The sequence below is a fragment of the Camelina sativa genome, chromosome 3 (genome assembly GCF_000633955.1).
Source record: "Camelina sativa cultivar DH55 chromosome 3, Cs, whole genome shotgun sequence".
NCBI classification, from domain to species: Eukaryota; Viridiplantae; Streptophyta; class Magnoliopsida; order Brassicales; family Brassicaceae; genus Camelina; species Camelina sativa.
The window spans coordinates 2793369-2807445 of record NC_025687.1 but is presented as its reverse complement, the minus strand read 5'-3'; the positions used below and the strand labels follow the sequence as shown (position 1 = coordinate 2807445).

At 42.1% G+C, this 14077-nt stretch overlaps 7 protein-coding genes across 9 annotated transcripts in view; 6 read left to right on the top strand and 1 right to left on the bottom strand.

Moving 5' to 3' along the window:
* LOC104764820 (prolycopene isomerase, chloroplastic-like) lies at positions 386-3772 on the top strand. Of its 2 annotated transcripts, none has more exons than XM_010488428.2 (13): positions 386-975; positions 1068-1277; positions 1365-1464; positions 1625-1707; positions 1788-1844; positions 1925-2077; positions 2173-2251; positions 2337-2485; positions 2579-2713; positions 2875-2988; positions 3138-3248; positions 3348-3456; positions 3552-3772. In XM_010488428.2, the coding sequence occupies exons 1-13, from the start codon at positions 541-543 to the stop codon at positions 3623-3625; spliced, it is 1809 nt and encodes a 602-aa protein (XP_010486730.1). In that variant the 5' UTR covers positions 386-540; the 3' UTR covers positions 3626-3772. The 2 variants fall into 2 exon arrangements, with proteins under 2 accessions (XP_010486730.1, XP_019098869.1); XM_019243324.1 differs by having other exon boundaries at positions 1061-1277.
* Positions 3840-5493, top strand: LOC104764833 (phospholipase A1-Igamma1, chloroplastic-like). The gene is made up of 2 exons (XM_010488438.2): positions 3840-5157; positions 5330-5493. Exons 1-2 carry the CDS (start codon positions 3866-3868, stop codon positions 5364-5366), a joined length of 1329 nt encoding a protein of 442 aa, XP_010486740.1. The 5' UTR covers positions 3840-3865; the 3' UTR covers positions 5367-5493.
* On the top strand, positions 6130-8273 carry LOC104764772 (prolycopene isomerase, chloroplastic; the record flags this gene model as incomplete). Its single annotated transcript, XM_010488372.1, is given in 10 exon segments — positions 6130-6208; positions 6289-6345; positions 6426-6578; positions 6674-6752; positions 6838-6986; positions 7080-7214; positions 7376-7489; positions 7639-7749; positions 7849-7957; positions 8053-8273. Coding segments are annotated over 10 exon segments (1060 nt in total), but the record flags the coding sequence as incomplete, so codon positions are not given.
* On the top strand, positions 8341-9994 carry LOC104764761 (phospholipase A1-Igamma1, chloroplastic-like). The gene is made up of 2 exons (XM_010488361.1): positions 8341-9658; positions 9831-9994. Exons 1-2 carry the CDS (start codon positions 8367-8369, stop codon positions 9865-9867), a joined length of 1329 nt encoding a protein of 442 aa, XP_010486663.1. The 5' UTR covers positions 8341-8366; the 3' UTR covers positions 9868-9994.
* Positions 9878-12004, top strand: LOC104764727 (prolycopene isomerase, chloroplastic-like). The gene is made up of 10 exons (XM_019239505.1): positions 9878-9919; positions 10003-10077; positions 10157-10309; positions 10405-10483; positions 10569-10717; positions 10811-10945; positions 11107-11220; positions 11370-11480; positions 11580-11688; positions 11784-12004. The coding sequence occupies exons 1-10, from the start codon at positions 9878-9880 to the stop codon at positions 11855-11857; spliced, it is 1041 nt and encodes a 346-aa protein (XP_019095050.1). The 3' UTR covers positions 11858-12004.
* LOC104764736 (phospholipase A1-Igamma1, chloroplastic-like) lies at positions 12072-13725 on the top strand. The gene is made up of 2 exons (XM_010488338.1): positions 12072-13389; positions 13562-13725. The coding sequence occupies exons 1-2, from the start codon at positions 12098-12100 to the stop codon at positions 13596-13598; spliced, it is 1329 nt and encodes a 442-aa protein (XP_010486640.1). The 5' UTR covers positions 12072-12097; the 3' UTR covers positions 13599-13725.
* The window catches only part of LOC104778505 (DNA-directed RNA polymerase III subunit RPC8-like), a 2159-nt gene continuing 1560 nt past the window's right edge, over positions 13479-14077 (bottom strand). The window contains exon 5 of one of the 2 annotated variants that reach the window (XM_019243326.1): positions 13479-13698. In XM_019243326.1, coding sequence (XP_019098871.1) covers positions 13502-13698 — 197 coding nt within the window. In that variant the 3' untranslated portion in view covers positions 13479-13501. The remainder of the gene's footprint in view (positions 13699-14077) is intronic. The other variant, XM_019243325.1, reaches the window with a different exon arrangement.

Sequence of the window (14077 nt, the reverse complement as noted above, 5' to 3'; positions counted from 1 at the left end):
AAAGTAACCAGAATTGATTAAGAGAAGAGAAGATAGAAGATTAGAGAGAAGATAGAGGATTTAGAGTGAAGATAGAAGATAAGAGAAGAGATTAGAGATAGAGAGAAGTAGAAGAAAGAGATTAGAAATTGTTTGTTGATTATTTATTTGATAGATTGTTTTCTAGAACACAAAGGAACCTAAATACAAAAGTAAGAGACAATGGCATAAAGCGTAATTTAGCTGAAATAGAAGTCATGGGCTCCCGAACCTCTTCTTCAATTGTCAGGCCCAATAAGGATCCAATCCCCACTCGTATCAGATTAACGGCTACGATTTGTATAGTCTCATCCGTACAACTTCGCATTTACCTACCATTTGTTTTTTTTTTTTTTTTTTATGAAATAATAAATCTCCAAATTTGGATTAAACCTTTTGCCTAATCTCTCGCTGCTAATTTGATTAGTCCTCTCATGAATTGATGATATTGGATGGTTTTGGGAATATCCAAGTTTTACATCCCCAATCCAGTGAAGACGACGACGAACTTTAGCTAGCAGCATGAATTTGTGTTTTCAAAATCCCGTAGAGCGTGCTCATCCTAGTTCCTTGTTCTTCTTCTCTCCGTTGAAGACCTCGAATAAGCTGGGTTCTTCTTCCAATTTAGGGTTTCATGTTCGATTTTTTGAGAATCGGAAGAAGAAGATGAAGAAATCACCTATGGTTATGGTGAAATCCGTTTCTTCTTCTTCTTCTTCAATTGCGGTTGAAGGGACGAAGAGAGACGAAACAAGTACGAGAGAGAGTGTGTACGACGCCATTGTCATCGGCTCTGGGATTGGAGGACTGGTCGCTGCCACTCAGCTAGCTGTCAAAGAAGCTAAGGTTTTAGTTCTGGAGAAGTATTTGATTCCTGGTGGGAGCTCTGGCTATTACGAAAGAGATGGGTATACATTTGATGTTGGCTCTTCTGTCATGTTTGGTTTCAGCGATAAGGTTGCTTTCTTACCAATCTCTCTTCATCTTATTATTATCATTATCAATTTCAGGAGGAGTAATTTGGCTTTAATTTTGATTGAAGGGAACAGGGGAATCTTAACTTGATAACTCAGGCGTTGAAGGCTGTTGGCCGTAAGATGGAGGTTATACCTGATCCTACCACTGTCCATTTCCATCTTCCCAATGATGATCTTTCAGTTAGGATTCATAGAGAATACGATGATTTCATCACTGAACTTACCAGCAAGTTTCCCCACGAAAAGGAAGGGATCCTTGGTTTCTATGGCGACTGCTGGAAGGTCTCTCATGTTTTTTTTTTATATAATTTTGAACTTCGTTTACGAGTGTTGTGCTTTATATATTCATATAATTTGCAACTTGAACAGATCTTCAACTCATTGAACTCTCTGGAATTAAAGTCACTAGAAGAGCCTATCTACCTTTTTGGACAGTTCTTTCAGAAACCGCTTGAATGCTTGACACTCGGTAAATCTTATGAAAATAATTTGGACTCCTAAATCATGTTTGATGTGTGTGTGTGTGTGTATTAATTGATTACTGCGTGTGTTTATATACGTCTGCACTGATACACGCAGTAAATACTACTGACATGAATCTTGTTATGTTATTCTCTGTGTTTGTATAGCTTCTTACTTGCCTCAAAATGCTGGGGCTATAGCTCGGAAGTACATAAAGGATCCTCAGTTATTGTCTTTCATTGATGCGGAGGTGATTAACAAACATTTTCTTTTCTAAATCTACGCAATTTCTTTATCCAAATTTTATAACCCTTCATATTTTGCCTGCAGTGTTTCATTGTGAGTACAGTCAATGCTCTACAGACGCCGATGATCAATGCAAGTATGGTAGGAGTCTTTTTTGGCTCTAGGTGTCTACTCGTGTTTCCCTTTTCTGTTCTTTTCGTTCCTTACATGTTCAAGGACAGGTTTTATGTGACAGGCACTATGGAGGAATTAACTACCCGGTTGGTGGCGTTGGTGGGATTGCCAAGTCTTTGGCAGAAGGACTTGTTGATCACGGAAGTGATATACTCTACAAGGCCAATGTAAAAAGCATAATACTTGATGATGGAAAGGCTGTAAGTCCGTATGAATCTTAAGTTATATTTTTCCTTAAACCTTTTACATTCCTTTTTGGTTATGAAATTTATTTTTGCTGGACCTGAAATTTCAGGTCGGTGTTAGGCTAGCAGATGGAAGAGAATTTTTCGCCAAAACAATAATTTCAAATGCTACAAGATGGGATACATTTGGTAAGAGAAAGAATGGCTTATTGAAACTGTCAAACATGAGTGTTCTGTTGTAAGAATACTTAAAGTTTTATTGTCGTTGCTGTAGGGAAACTTTTAAAAGGAGAAAAGCTTCCGAAAGAAGAAGAAAATTTCCAGAAAGTCTATGTCAAGGCTCCATCATTTCTTTCAATCCACATGGGTGTTAAAGCAGAGGTTCTCCCTCCAGATACAGATTGCCATCATTTTGTGCTTGAGGTTTGTTAGTTTCCTAGTAATATCTATTTCCTTGGCTGAGTTTGGACTTGGGAGTATTCAATTGCAACTTTGTTTCTTTTGTTTCGTATGTAGGACAACTGGAAGAATCTGGAGGAGCCTTATGGTAGTATTTTCCTCAGCATTCCAACCATTCTTGATCCATCTTTGGCTCCAGATGGTCGACATATACTTCACATATTTACAACTTCCTCAATTGAGGATTGGGAGGTGAGGCTGATCTAAGACGAGCGAGACAAAGCATGAATTCTATATATATCTTCGTGGAGCTATTTGTTTTAATTGCAATTTCTCTCAGCATAAGTATCTTCTAGAATGGGTGTAGCTATGCCCATTTTTTATTTACTTATTTCATTCAATTTCGGTACTAGGGACTCCCTCCAAAAGAGTATGAAGCGAAAAAGGAAGAAGTGGCTGCTGAAATAATACAGAGGCTAGAGAAAAAACTGTTTCCAGGGCTCAGTTCATCTATTACGTTTAAGGAGGTTAGGCTCTTTTTCCCCCCTACGATTTGCCATGGACATTGTAATAGTAGGTCCGCATGATATGAGACACCTGTATCTGAGGTGCATGAGAGCAAGCATATACCGTATTTACGTATTTAGCTTGTATATCTAAAAGTTTTATGAGGCAGGTGGGAACACCAAGAACACACAGACGATATCTTGCTAGGGATAAGGGAACTTATGGGCCAATGCCTAGAGGAACCCCAAAAGGTTTATTAGGCATGCCGTTCAATACAACGGTAAGCCAAAGAAAGATAGATAGATAGATAACACCAGGATTTGGTTAGTTCTGCTGGTGAATGGTTTGACTAATGAAAGAATGGTTTGGTTAATAATAGGCTATCGATGGTCTATACTGTGTGGGGGATAGTTGCTTTCCTGGTCAGGGAGTAATAGCTGTGGCATTCTCAGGAGTAATGTGTGCTCATCGGGTAGCTGCTGATATTGGTGAGAAAAGCCATATTCTTACAATATGTGGAATAGACTGGTTGATAACTAACCATGTGCATAAGAAAAAATCACTTTCATCGTTTGATTTTTAGGCATTGAGAAGAAATCACGGGTACTTGATGTTGGCCTTCTTGGTATACTTGGTTGGCTAAGGACACTCGCATAAATCTAGTGATGGTTGTGATGAATGACGCAATGCAATGAGAAGAGATAGATGTGGAATGATATATACTAATAAACTATTGTATGTTAACTTCAACATATTATATGAAAATGATATATACGCATGCAGCATGAGCATGATTCTTTATTATTGTTTTGTTAACATATTAGAATATAAAAAGAATGCAATTAAATTCTGTTACGACTCTGAATTCTGAAACTGAAAGTCATCAAGCTTTCAATAATGGCGACCGTTCCCTCCCACTACCTTCGTCTTCCTCATCTTATCAACCAAAAAACCCACTACTCTCTTTCCCTCAAACCACACTCTACTCGTATTACTTTTCCGGCGAGTTCATGGCCGCGGGCAATGTCGAAAACCGACGAGGAGGCTTCTATTTCTCCAAGGCTCGAGCAGGAAAACTTTGAGCTGACGACGGCGGAGGGTATTCGCCGGCGGGACAGAGAAGAAGCTAAAGAATCGAAGAGTTTGAAAAACACGTGGCGGAAAATCCAAGGGGAAGATAATTGGGCCGGGCTAATGGATCCGATGGACCCGGTTCTTAGATCCGAGCTGATCAGGTACGGGGAAATGGCCCAGGCCTGTTACGACGCCTTCGACTTCGATCCTTTCTCAAGGTACTGTGGGAGCTGCAGGTTCACGCGCCGTCACCTGTTCGAATCGCTCGGGATACTCGATTCCGGCTACGAGGTGGCGCGTTATCTCTACGCGACGTCGAACATCAACCTCCCCAACTTCTTCTCGAAATCTAGATGGTCCAAGGTGTGGAGCAAGAACGCCAACTGGATGGGATACGTGGCAGTTTCCGACGACGAAGAAGCCACGCACGGCCGACTCGGACGCCGGGATATCGCGATCGCGTGGAGAGGAACCGTCACGCGGCTCGAGTGGATAGCGGATCTCAAGGATTACCTCAAACCGGTATCCGGAAACGGAATCCGGTGTCCCGACCCGGCCGTTAAAGTCGAATCCGGTTTCCTCGATCTCTACACAGACAAAGACACGTCGTGCAAGTTCTCGAAATTCTCGGCGCGGGAGCAGGTTCTGACGGAAGTGAAGAGGCTGGTGGAGAGGTACGGAGACGAGGAAGGAGAAGATCTGAGCATCACCGTGACGGGACACAGCCTCGGCGGCGCATTGGCGGTGTTAAGCGGGTACGACGTGGCGGAGATGGGACTGAACAGAACTAGGAAAGGAAAAGTGATACCGGTGACGGTGTTCACGTACGGAGGACCGCGAGTCGGGAACATTCGGTTCAAGGAGAGGATCGAGAAACTAGGAGTAAAGGTGCTGAGGGTGGTGAACGAGCACGACGTCGTGGCGAAATCGCCGGGACTGTTCCTGAACGAGCGTGCGCCACACGCGCTAATGAAATTGGCGGGAGGGTTGCCGTGGTGTTACTGCCACGTGGGCGAAAAGCTGCCGTTAGATCATCAGAACTCGCCGTTCCTCAAACCAACCGTTGATCTTTCTACTGCTCATAACTTGGAAGCTCTGCTCCATCTCCTTGACGGGTCAGTCCTTTTTATTAAATGCTATTTTTTTTTACTTCAAAAGTAAACTGAAATTTTGAAAATACAGACCACTTTTATTAATTTCGTTTTTAAAAATCAGAAAATAGTAATATTATAAAGAAATACATGACCACTCAACACAAAATGTTTTGCAACTTTTTCCTTTTTTTAGGAGACAAGATCTCAGTGTATCAAAAAGAAAAAGATAATAATAAGAAAATGAAAAAATATCAGGGTCAGGCTCACAGCGGTTGGGTACCGGTATAAGTGGAGCTGGCACATAGATGTCCTCAAAGAATCCAAGTGTTACTGCCAAGTATAGAGATATCATAAGTATGTAACAGGATGTAGTGAGTGCACAAACATTAGAACTCTTTGGTAAATTATATAGTACTACTCACAGCGCAAGCCATTGGCGTCAGACTCTTTGAACTTTGCAGCAATGACCTCACCAACAAATGGACGAAAGACAACAATTCTAAAAACTACCTACAATCACAAGTAAAAAAAAAAACAAAAATTAACAACACAACAAGGTTAAAAGGAGAGAGATGAGAAAACAAGATGGGTAATAAGAAAATACCTTATAGGTGGCAGCACCATCACCGGGTAAAACAAAGCCTCCTTCTACTGATTTAATGTCGTAAACAGATACGCAAAGCCCTAAATCTGCTAAAACCTTTTTCATTACAAAATTTTGATAAAATTAGCCACTGTCTGTGTGTGTAAATAAGCAGACAATGGAAATAAGAAAAGGAGCAATGAGCAAAAAAAAACCTTGTCCAAGAAGAGATTCTGAAGCACTGACTTAATGGCNATGAAAATAATTTGGACTCCTAAATCATGTTTGATGTGTGTGTGTGTGTGTATTAATTGATTACTGCGTGTGTTTATATACGTCTGCACTGATACACGCAGTAAATACTACTGACATGAATCTTGTTATGTTATTCTCTGTGTTTGTATAGCTTCTTACTTGCCTCAAAATGCTGGGGCTATAGCTCGGAAGTACATAAAGGATCCTCAGTTATTGTCTTTCATTGATGCGGAGGTGATTAACAAACATTTTCTTTTCTAAATCTACGCAATTTCTTTATCCAAATTTTATAACCCTTCATATTTTGCCTGCAGTGTTTCATTGTGAGTACAGTCAATGCTCTACAGACGCCGATGATCAATGCAAGTATGGTAGGAGTCTTTTTTGGCTCTAGGTGTCTACTCGTGTTTCCCTTTTCTGTTCTTTTCGTTCCTTACATGTTCAAGGACAGGTTTTATGTGACAGGCACTATGGAGGAATTAACTACCCGGTTGGTGGCGTTGGTGGGATTGCCAAGTCTTTGGCAGAAGGACTTGTTGATCACGGAAGTGATATACTCTACAAGGCCAATGTAAAAAGCATAATACTTGATGATGGAAAGGCTGTAAGTCCGTATGAATCTTAAGTTATATTTTTCCTTAAACCTTTTACATTCCTTTTTGGTTATGAAATTTATTTTTGCTGGACCTGAAATTTCAGGTCGGTGTTAGGCTAGCAGATGGAAGAGAATTTTTCGCCAAAACAATAATTTCAAATGCTACAAGATGGGATACATTTGGTAAGAGAAAGAATGGCTTATTGAAACTGTCAAACATGAGTGTTCTGTTGTAAGAATACTTAAAGTTTTATTGTCGTTGCTGTAGGGAAACTTTTAAAAGGAGAAAAGCTTCCGAAAGAAGAAGAAAATTTCCAGAAAGTCTATGTCAAGGCTCCATCATTTCTTTCAATCCACATGGGTGTTAAAGCAGAGGTTCTCCCTCCAGATACAGATTGCCATCATTTTGTGCTTGAGGTTTGTTAGTTTCCTAGTAATATCTATTTCCTTGGCTGAGTTTGGACTTGGGAGTATTCAATTGCAACTTTGTTTCTTTTGTTTCGTATGTAGGACAACTGGAAGAATCTGGAGGAGCCTTATGGTAGTATTTTCCTCAGCATTCCAACCATTCTTGATCCATCTTTGGCTCCAGATGGTCGACATATACTTCACATATTTACAACTTCCTCAATTGAGGATTGGGAGGTGAGGCTGATCTAAGACGAGCGAGACAAAGCATGAATTCTATATATATCTTCGTGGAGCTATTTGTTTTAATTGCAATTTCTCTCAGCATAAGTATCTTCTAGAATGGGTGTAGCTATGCCCATTTTTTATTTACTTATTTCATTCAATTTCGGTACTAGGGACTCCCTCCAAAAGAGTATGAAGCGAAAAAGGAAGAAGTGGCTGCTGAAATAATACAGAGGCTAGAGAAAAAACTGTTTCCAGGGCTCAGTTCATCTATTACGTTTAAGGAGGTTAGGCTCTTTTTCCCCCCTACGATTTGCCATGGACATTGTAATAGTAGGTCCGCATGATATGAGACACCTGTATCTGAGGTGCATGAGAGCAAGCATATACCGTATTTACGTATTTAGCTTGTATATCTAAAAGTTTTATGAGGCAGGTGGGAACACCAAGAACACACAGACGATATCTTGCTAGGGATAAGGGAACTTATGGGCCAATGCCTAGAGGAACCCCAAAAGGTTTATTAGGCATGCCGTTCAATACAACGGTAAGCCAAAGAAAGATAGATAGATAGATAACACCAGGATTTGGTTAGTTCTGCTGGTGAATGGTTTGACTAATGAAAGAATGGTTTGGTTAATAATAGGCTATCGATGGTCTATACTGTGTGGGGGATAGTTGCTTTCCTGGTCAGGGAGTAATAGCTGTGGCATTCTCAGGAGTAATGTGTGCTCATCGGGTAGCTGCTGATATTGGTGAGAAAAGCCATATTCTTACAATATGTGGAATAGACTGGTTGATAACTAACCATGTGCATAAGAAAAAATCACTTTCATCGTTTGATTTTTAGGCATTGAGAAGAAATCACGGGTACTTGATGTTGGCCTTCTTGGTATACTTGGTTGGCTAAGGACACTCGCATAAATCTAGTGATGGTTGTGATGAATGACGCAATGCAATGAGAAGAGATAGATGTGGAATGATATATACTAATAAACTATTGTATGTTAACTTCAACATATTATATGAAAATGATATATACGCATGCAGCATGAGCATGATTCTTTATTATTGTTTTGTTAACATATTAGAATATAAAAAGAATGCAATTAAATTCTGTTACGACTCTGAATTCTGAAACTGAAAGTCATCAAGCTTTCAATAATGGCGACCGTTCCCTCCCACTACCTTCGTCTTCCTCATCTTATCAACCAAAAAACCCACTACTCTCTTTCCCTCAAACCACACTCTACTCGTATTACTTTTCCGGCGAGTTCATGGCCGCGGGCAATGTCGAAAACCGACGAGGAGGCTTCTATTTCTCCAAGGCTCGAGCAGGAAAACTTTGAGCTGACGACGGCGGAGGGTATTCGCCGGCGGGACAGAGAAGAAGCTAAAGAATCGAAGAGTTTGAAAAACACGTGGCGGAAAATCCAAGGGGAAGATAATTGGGCCGGGCTAATGGATCCGATGGACCCGGTTCTTAGATCCGAGCTGATCAGGTACGGGGAAATGGCCCAGGCCTGTTACGACGCCTTCGACTTCGATCCTTTCTCAAGGTACTGTGGGAGCTGCAGGTTCACGCGCCGTCACCTGTTCGAATCGCTCGGGATACTCGATTCCGGCTACGAGGTGGCGCGTTATCTCTACGCGACGTCGAACATCAACCTCCCCAACTTCTTCTCGAAATCTAGATGGTCCAAGGTGTGGAGCAAGAACGCCAACTGGATGGGATACGTGGCAGTTTCCGACGACGAAGAAGCCACGCACGGCCGACTCGGACGCCGGGATATCGCGATCGCGTGGAGAGGAACCGTCACGCGGCTCGAGTGGATAGCGGATCTCAAGGATTACCTCAAACCGGTATCCGGAAACGGAATCCGGTGTCCCGACCCGGCCGTTAAAGTCGAATCCGGTTTCCTCGATCTCTACACAGACAAAGACACGTCGTGCAAGTTCTCGAAATTCTCGGCGCGGGAGCAGGTTCTGACGGAAGTGAAGAGGCTGGTGGAGAGGTACGGAGACGAGGAAGGAGAAGATCTGAGCATCACCGTGACGGGACACAGCCTCGGCGGCGCATTGGCGGTGTTAAGCGGGTACGACGTGGCGGAGATGGGACTGAACAGAACTAGGAAAGGAAAAGTGATACCGGTGACGGTGTTCACGTACGGAGGACCGCGAGTCGGGAACATTCGGTTCAAGGAGAGGATCGAGAAACTAGGAGTAAAGGTGCTGAGGGTGGTGAACGAGCACGACGTCGTGGCGAAATCGCCGGGACTGTTCCTGAACGAGCGTGCGCCACACGCGCTAATGAAATTGGCGGGAGGGTTGCCGTGGTGTTACTGCCACGTGGGCGAAAAGCTGCCGTTAGATCATCAGAACTCGCCGTTCCTCAAACCAACCGTTGATCTTTCTACTGCTCATAACTTGGAAGCTCTGCTCCATCTCCTTGACGGGTCAGTCCTTTTTATTAAATGCTATTTTTTTTTACTTCAAAAGTAAACTGAAATTTTGAAAATACAGACCACTTTTATTAATTTCGTTTTTAAAAATCAGAAAATAGTAATATTATAAAGAAATACATGACCACTCAACACAAAATGTTTTGCAACTTTTTCCTTTTTTTAGGAGACAAGATCTCAGTGTATCAAAAAGAAAAAGATAATAATAAGAAAATGAAAAAATATCAGGGTCAGGCTCACAGCGGTTGGGTACCGGTATAAGTGGAGCTGGCACATAGATGTCCTCAAAGAATCCAAGTGTTACTGCCAAGTATAGAGATATCATAAGTATGTAACAGGATGTAGTGAGTGCACAAACATTAGAACTCTTTGGTAANAATGCTCTACAGACGCCGATGATCAATGCAAGTATGGTAGGAGTCTTTTTTGGCTTTAGGTGTCTACTCGTGTTTCCCTTTCTGTTCTTTTCGTTCCTTACATGTTCAAGGACAGGTTTTATGTGACAGGCACTATGGAGGAATTAACTACCCGGTTGGTGGCGTTGGTGGGATTGCCAAGTCTTTGGCAGAAGGACTTGTTGATCACGGAAGTGATATACTCTACAAGGCCAATGTAAAAAGCATAATACTTGATGATGGAAAGGCTGTAAGTCCGTATGAATCTTAAGTTATATTTTTCCTTAAACCTTTTACATTCCTTTTTGGTTATGAAATTTATTTTTGCTGGACCTGAAATTTCAGGTCGGTGTTAGGCTAGCAGATGGAAGAGAATTTTTCGCCAAAACAATAATTTCAAATGCTACAAGATGGGATACATTTGGTAAGAGAAAGAATGGCTTATTGAAACTGTCAAACATGAGTGTTCTGTTGTAAGAATACTTAAAGTTTTATTGTCGTTGCTGTAGGGAAACTTTTAAAAGGAGAAAAGCTTCCGAAAGAAGAAGAAAATTTCCAGAAAGTCTATGTCAAGGCTCCATCATTTCTTTCAATCCACATGGGTGTTAAAGCAGAGGTTCTCCCTCCAGATACAGATTGCCATCATTTTGTGCTTGAGGTTTGTTAGTTTCCTAGTAATATCTATTTCCTTGGCTGAGTTTGGACTTGGGAGTATTCAATTGCAACTTTGTTTCTTTTGTTTCGTATGTAGGACAACTGGAAGAATCTGGAGGAGCCTTATGGTAGTATTTTCCTCAGCATTCCAACCATTCTTGATCCATCTTTGGCTCCAGATGGTCGACATATACTTCACATATTTACAACTTCCTCAATTGAGGATTGGGAGGTGAGGCTGATCTAAGACGAGCGAGACAAAGCATGAATTCTATATATATCTTCGTGGAGCTATTTGTTTTAATTGCAATTTCTCTCAGCATAAGTATCTTCTAGAATGGGTGTAGCTATGCCCATTTTTTATTTACTTATTTCATTCAATTTCGGTACTAGGGACTCCCTCCAAAAGAGTATGAAGCGAAAAAGGAAGAAGTGGCTGCTGAAATAATACAGAGGCTAGAGAAAAAACTGTTTCCAGGGCTCAGTTCATCTATTACGTTTAAGGAGGTTAGGCTCTTTTTCCCCCCTACGATTTGCCATGGACATTGTAATAGTAGGTCCGCATGATATGAGACACCTGTATCTGAGGTGCATGAGAGCAAGCATATACCGTATTTACGTATTTAGCTTGTATATCTAAAAGTTTTATGAGGCAGGTGGGAACACCAAGAACACACAGACGATATCTTGCTAGGGATAAGGGAACTTATGGGCCAATGCCTAGAGGAACCCCAAAAGGTTTATTAGGCATGCCGTTCAATACAACGGTAAGCCAAAGAAAGATAGATAGATAGATAACACCAGGATTTGGTTAGTTCTGCTGGTGAATGGTTTGACTAATGAAAGAATGGTTTGGTTAATAATAGGCTATCGATGGTCTATACTGTGTGGGGGATAGTTGCTTTCCTGGTCAGGGAGTAATAGCTGTGGCATTCTCAGGAGTAATGTGTGCTCATCGGGTAGCTGCTGATATTGGTGAGAAAAGCCATATTCTTACAATATGTGGAATAGACTGGTTGATAACTAACCATGTGCATAAGAAAAAATCACTTTCATCGTTTGATTTTTAGGCATTGAGAAGAAATCACGGGTACTTGATGTTGGCCTTCTTGGTATACTTGGTTGGCTAAGGACACTCGCATAAATCTAGTGATGGTTGTGATGAATGACGCAATGCAATGAGAAGAGATAGATGTGGAATGATATATACTAATAAACTATTGTATGTTAACTTCAACATATTATATGAAAATGATATATACGCATGCAGCATGAGCATGATTCTTTATTATTGTTTTGTTAACATATTAGAATATAAAAAGAATGCAATTAAATTCTGTTACGACTCTGAATTCTGAAACTGAAAGTCATCAAGCTTTCAATAATGGCGACCGTTCCCTCCCACTACCTTCGTCTTCCTCATCTTATCAACCAAAAAACCCACTACTCTCTTTCCCTCAAACCACACTCTACTCGTATTACTTTTCCGGCGAGTTCATGGCCGCGGGCAATGTCGAAAACCGACGAGGAGGCTTCTATTTCTCCAAGGCTCGAGCAGGAAAACTTTGAGCTGACGACGGCGGAGGGTATTCGCCGGCGGGACAGAGAAGAAGCTAAAGAATCGAAGAGTTTGAAAAACACGTGGCGGAAAATCCAAGGGGAAGATAATTGGGCCGGGCTAATGGATCCGATGGACCCGGTTCTTAGATCCGAGCTGATCAGGTACGGGGAAATGGCCCAGGCCTGTTACGACGCCTTCGACTTCGATCCTTTCTCAAGGTACTGTGGGAGCTGCAGGTTCACGCGCCGTCACCTGTTCGAATCGCTCGGGATACTCGATTCCGGCTACGAGGTGGCGCGTTATCTCTACGCGACGTCGAACATCAACCTCCCCAACTTCTTCTCGAAATCTAGATGGTCCAAGGTGTGGAGCAAGAACGCCAACTGGATGGGATACGTGGCAGTTTCCGACGACGAAGAAGCCACGCACGGCCGACTCGGACGCCGGGATATCGCGATCGCGTGGAGAGGAACCGTCACGCGGCTCGAGTGGATAGCGGATCTCAAGGATTACCTCAAACCGGTATCCGGAAACGGAATCCGGTGTCCCGACCCGGCCGTTAAAGTCGAATCCGGTTTCCTCGATCTCTACACAGACAAAGACACGTCGTGCAAGTTCTCGAAATTCTCGGCGCGGGAGCAGGTTCTGACGGAAGTGAAGAGGCTGGTGGAGAGGTACGGAGACGAGGAAGGAGAAGATCTGAGCATCACCGTGACGGGACACAGCCTCGGCGGCGCATTGGCGGTGTTAAGCGGGTACGACGTGGCGGAGATGGGACTGAACAGAACTAGGAAAGGAAAAGTGATACCGGTGACGGTGTTCACGTACGGAGGACCGCGAGTCGGGAACATTCGGTTCAAGGAGAGGATCGAGAAACTAGGAGTAAAGGTGCTGAGGGTGGTGAACGAGCACGACGTCGTGGCGAAATCGCCGGGACTGTTCCTGAACGAGCGTGCGCCACACGCGCTAATGAAATTGGCGGGAGGGTTGCCGTGGTGTTACTGCCACGTGGGCGAAAAGCTGCCGTTAGATCATCAGAACTCGCCGTTCCTCAAACCAACCGTTGATCTTTCTACTGCTCATAACTTGGAAGCTCTGCTCCATCTCCTTGACGGGTCAGTCCTTTTTATTAAATGCTATTTTTTTTTACTTCAAAAGTAAACTGAAATTTTGAAAATACAGACCACTTTTATTAATTTCGTTTTTAAAAATCAGAAAATAGTAATATTATAAAGAAATACATGACCACTCAACACAAAATGTTTTGCAACTTTTTCCTTTTTTTAGGAGACAAGATCTCAGTGTATCAAAAAGAAAAAGATAATAATAAGAAAATGAAAAAATATCAGGGTCAGGCTCACAGCGGTTGGGTACCGGTATAAGTGGAGCTGGCACATAGATGTCCTCAAAGAATCCAAGTGTTACTGCCAAGTATAGAGATATCATAAGTATGTAACAGGATGTAGTGAGTGCACAAACATTAGAACTCTTTGGTAAATTATATAGTACTACTCACAGCGCAAGCCATTGGCGTCAGACTCTTTGAACTTTGCAGCAATGACCTCACCAACAAATGGACGAAAGACAACAATTCTAAAAACTACCTACAATCACAAGTAAAAAAAAAAACAAAAATTAACAACACAACAAGGTTAAAAGGAGAGAGATGAGAAAACAAGATGGGTAATAAGAAAATACCTTATAGGTGGCAGCACCATCACCGGGTAAAACAAAGCCTCCTTCTACTGATTTAATGTCGTAAACAGATACGCAAAGCCCTAAATCTGCTAAAACCTTTTTCAT

Excerpts from the sequence above, each read along its gene's own strand:
- LOC104764736 (XM_010488338.1), top strand. The coding sequence starts at position 12,098 with ATGGCGACCGTTCCCTCCCACTACCTTCGTCTTCCTCATCTTATCAAC. Across the intron at positions 13,390-13,561 it reads CTGCTCCATCTCCTTGACGG|GAGACAAGATCTCAGTGTAT; the intron begins GTCAGTCCTTTT and ends TCCTTTTTTTAG.
- LOC104764761 (XM_010488361.1), top strand. The coding sequence starts at position 8,367 with ATGGCGACCGTTCCCTCCCACTACCTTCGTCTTCCTCATCTTATCAAC. Across the intron at positions 9,659-9,830 it reads CTGCTCCATCTCCTTGACGG|GAGACAAGATCTCAGTGTAT; the intron begins GTCAGTCCTTTT and ends TCCTTTTTTTAG.
- LOC104764833 (XM_010488438.2), top strand. The coding sequence starts at position 3,866 with ATGGCGACCGTTCCCTCCCACTACCTTCGTCTTCCTCATCTTATCAAC. Across the intron at positions 5,158-5,329 it reads CTGCTCCATCTCCTTGACGG|GAGACAAGATCTCAGTGTAT; the intron begins GTCAGTCCTTTT and ends TCCTTTTTTTAG.
- LOC104764820 (XM_010488428.2), top strand. The coding sequence starts at position 541 with ATGAATTTGTGTTTTCAAAATCCCGTAGAGCGTGCTCATCCTAGTTCC. Across the intron at positions 2,078-2,172 it reads TACTTGATGATGGAAAGGCT|GTCGGTGTTAGGCTAGCAGA; the intron begins GTAAGTCCGTAT and ends CTGAAATTTCAG. Across the intron at positions 3,457-3,551 it reads TCGGGTAGCTGCTGATATTG|GCATTGAGAAGAAATCACGG; the intron begins GTGAGAAAAGCC and ends TTTGATTTTTAG.